Source organism: Triticum aestivum, chromosome 1D (genome assembly GCF_018294505.1).
Source record: "Triticum aestivum cultivar Chinese Spring chromosome 1D, IWGSC CS RefSeq v2.1, whole genome shotgun sequence".
Taxonomy (NCBI): Eukaryota; Viridiplantae; Streptophyta; class Magnoliopsida; order Poales; family Poaceae; genus Triticum; species Triticum aestivum.
In genome coordinates, this window is record NC_057796.1 from 229,774,492 (window position 1) to 229,777,897 (window position 3,406).

The 3,406-nt window shown below is 45.8% G+C and overlaps 1 protein-coding gene across 1 annotated transcript in view; it reads right to left on the bottom strand.

Annotated features, from left to right (window-relative positions):
• The window catches only part of LOC123181155 (protein FLX-like 3), a 3,951-nt gene extending 936 nt beyond the window's left edge, over positions 1-3,015 (bottom strand). Inside the window, exons 1-2 of the mRNA XM_044593396.1 lie at positions 2,670-3,015; positions 83-610 (exon numbers count right to left, since the gene is read on the bottom strand). Coding sequence (XP_044449331.1) covers positions 83-129 — 47 coding nt within the window. The 5' untranslated portion in view covers positions 130-610; positions 2,670-3,015. The remainder of the gene's footprint in view (positions 1-82; positions 611-2,669) is intronic.
• Positions 3,016-3,406: the final 391 nt, after the last annotated feature.

Genomic DNA, 3,406 nt, shown 5'->3' on the forward strand with positions numbered 1-3,406 from the left:
TCAAAATACAAAATTAAATTCCTCATCTGAGCCACCAACTTAGATTACTAAACCAGAAACACAGACCAGAATGGTTCAATACCTGGTACGAATTAGTTCCTGTCGCAGACCATCTCGTTCAGCTAGCATGGCAGGTATGCGCTGCTTTTCAGACTTCTGATGCTCAACCTCCTTTGCTAGACCCTGCACCTTTTCAGTCAACTCTTGCCTCAAAGACTACAGCGTGCCTGCTTCAGATCGTAGCTGCAAGGCATCTTGCCTATGGGGTTCTAAAGAGCGTAGCTCAGCTTCCAGCTTCAGATTCCTCTGAGTCAGCTCCCTCGATTCAAGTTCTTTCTCTGCGCGGAGCTTAGGTATAGCCTGACTCGATGAATAGAGATCTTCTTTCAAATGAGACATTGCTTGCCTGAGTCCAACAATTTCATCCATCAGATGTTGGTTGTCATCACGGATTCTGCGTATCTCATCACGGCGGCTAGACAGCTCTCCCTCGAAGCGACGTGGTCAGATAGACCTTTCTCGTGCAAGTCGAGGAGGAGGACCATCACGAAATCCTCGTGGTTCCTCATAGTACTGGCGACTTATGCGGTGCTTCCCTGCCATTTATAGCCTGTAAAGAATAACCGGAATGTTAAGACAAGAGAATAAGAAACTCACGTGTCAGAAATGACTTTTAGAACCACATAAGTGGTTGGTTTCCTCGTTGTTTTGTTTGGTGATTGCTGAAACATGACGTGTACCACTATGTATTTGTCCTATATTTGTTTCCTGGTTTATTTATTTTTCCAAAAACAACATGGGACACACAAGTGCGTTGCCATAAATGAAACAACTGACACACACAGTCGCTCAGTCAGCGTTTGTCTCAGTTTCAAATTGTGAATCGTTGTCAACTTGGTAGTAAGATTGCCATTAACTTCATTGATATTTTAGCATCTACGTACAAGACGGTTAGCCTTTGCCTATGAATAATGCATCATTAGCAAACATTTAAGGAAACATAACCTTCATTGCACACAACCTCAGAAGACAGCATTGATTACTTCTTTTGAGCTGAAGCATCTCCAGAAACAGGCTTATGGATTGCGGTGGAAATAAGCTCCAGTAGGGGGAAGTTCTGAAAAACTGTTTTTCATTTTCTTTTCGGCTTACAGAATTCAGGCTTCTTTTCTGTGTTAACTAATGTAAAGTCTACAATGTCCCTGAACTTTAATCACATCCTTTTGTTAGATAATTTCGTTTTTTCCATTATTTAACTGCAGAAGCAAAAAAAAAATCAGCATAACAGAATTTCAGTTGTGTCCTATTTTGACGTAAGCAATAAGTTGCATGCGTCACACATGCTTTTCGATTGCACAATAGGCTGCATTAATATACATGCATTAACAGTCATATGCGAATCAGATACATCACATGGCAGTGACGGCACATCCCCCAAATTCAAATTCAGATGACTTCAAACTATAATTAAATGAACGAATGCAAAAAAAAAAGTAGATGACAGCCATTCTTGTAAGTTCTAACGAAAATAGCTTAATTTGAGCATGAGTATGATTCCCAGGTACAAAAACAATCATGTATCTATAAAGGAGAAGACATGCCCTCGACCAACTTTTTCCTGCGGTCGAGCTGGTCGGCAGTGAGCTGGAGGCCGAGGTCGAGCTAAGCAGCACCTAACTGGAGGTGGAGGACAAGCTGGAAAGCGGCAACACATGGGACGACGTCGAGCTAGCCTGTAGCGAGACGAGGTGGATGCATTTGGCAGCGTCGATCTCCTAGCGTAGGAGACCCGTGATGTTGTGAGAGAACAACGAGATAACCATGCAGGGTCGGGTTTGGGAATAGGGAGGCACGCGGTGGCATACGGAGCCACGGAGGCAATTTCCTTGTAACTCGGCGGGCATTTCTAAAATTGATGAGGCGAGAAGCTCGGAAGACTGGGTCCGAGCAGTTTCCTGGTTTCAACAATTTTCTGGGTGGTGGGTAAAATATTGTCTAATGATAAGAGGCTCTGCATTTTGGGGGGTTTTAGCTCTCTTGGCAAAGCCCCAAAACAAGTGACCCCAATACATAATTATCACAGCATCGCAAGAGCAGATTGCTAAAGAACATCAACCAATTATCACAACAAAGCAATACGCATGATTAGCATTGGTTATCACTTTATTACCAAACCACTATGATTCTCTAAAGATATCAAAAACCACATGGAGTTCTCTTATCACAAAAAAAAACAGGCTTTTCCTTGCATGCTGGCATATTTGGCTAATCCACAATGCCAAGATCTACAAACATATTCAGGCGTCTTTCACAACCTCACATTGCAATTTTGTCCATGACATATCTCTCGTGGTGCATAGGGCTAAGCCTAGGTTTATAGACAGGTTGCTCAGGTGGATTGCTTTTCTCCCACCTTAGATTAGTCTATGATCCTTGTATGTTCTGGCCTTGTTGATCTCTGTACATGTTATCTCTATAACATAAAGTTAAGGTTCTGGACTGCAACAGCCTGACCGCTACAAGATATCAAACATATCAAGACTAGATTTTCTTGCAGAATTTTAATTATCTCTGAACAAAAACTACTTGTAATATTTACCATCAACCAAATTGATACAGAGCGTAGCACTGCATCATCACAAAACAGCAACTTACGGGAAACAACTTACGCTAATCTGCCGTAGGGAGAGTAGTATGGCAACCAGCAGAACCCGAGCTTAATCGATCTCCTGGAGCGAGACGCCGGTGGCTGCGGGCTGCGGCACACCCAGCGGCAACGTTACCAGCGGCTGTCGGTGGAGGATCAGAGGGGAGGAGCAGTCGGGGAGCGGTGGCTACCAGAGATGGCGAGTAGACGCGAGCAGGGAAAGTCACGCCCGCCCTGCGATGGAGCGGCGGAGGACCGCAGAGTGGCAGAAACAGCGGCGGCCGGAAGCCGTGCAAGGGCGCGGGCGCGGCGGCGGGGGTCGGGATAGGGACGGGCACAGAGTATGAGAGAGAGAGAGAGAGAGAGAGAGAGAGAGAGACGCATCGGGGGCTGTACTCGGCTTGTTTTGTGGCTAGGCATGTGATCTGGCCGAGCCGAGCTCGAGCTCAGAGCGACCCGAGCCCAAGGCTCGCTTTCCTTTCCGTTCTCGTTTTCTTTCAAGTTGAGTCAGGCTCGGCTCGATTTTGAGGAGCGGGGCCGAACAGAGCCACCAGCCCGTTCAGCTCGGCTCGATTATAAAGCCAACTTCAACGGGATCACCCAAATCCATTGTAAGTAAATGTTCGGGGTGGTACGAACACTCTTAGGAGCATATAAAGTCGGACTTGGCAAATCGAAATCCATCGAATGCCCGTAAACACGGACAAACGCGTCAGCAGACAGTAACCAGTTACGCCTCAAATTTCCTTCTCTGTATCC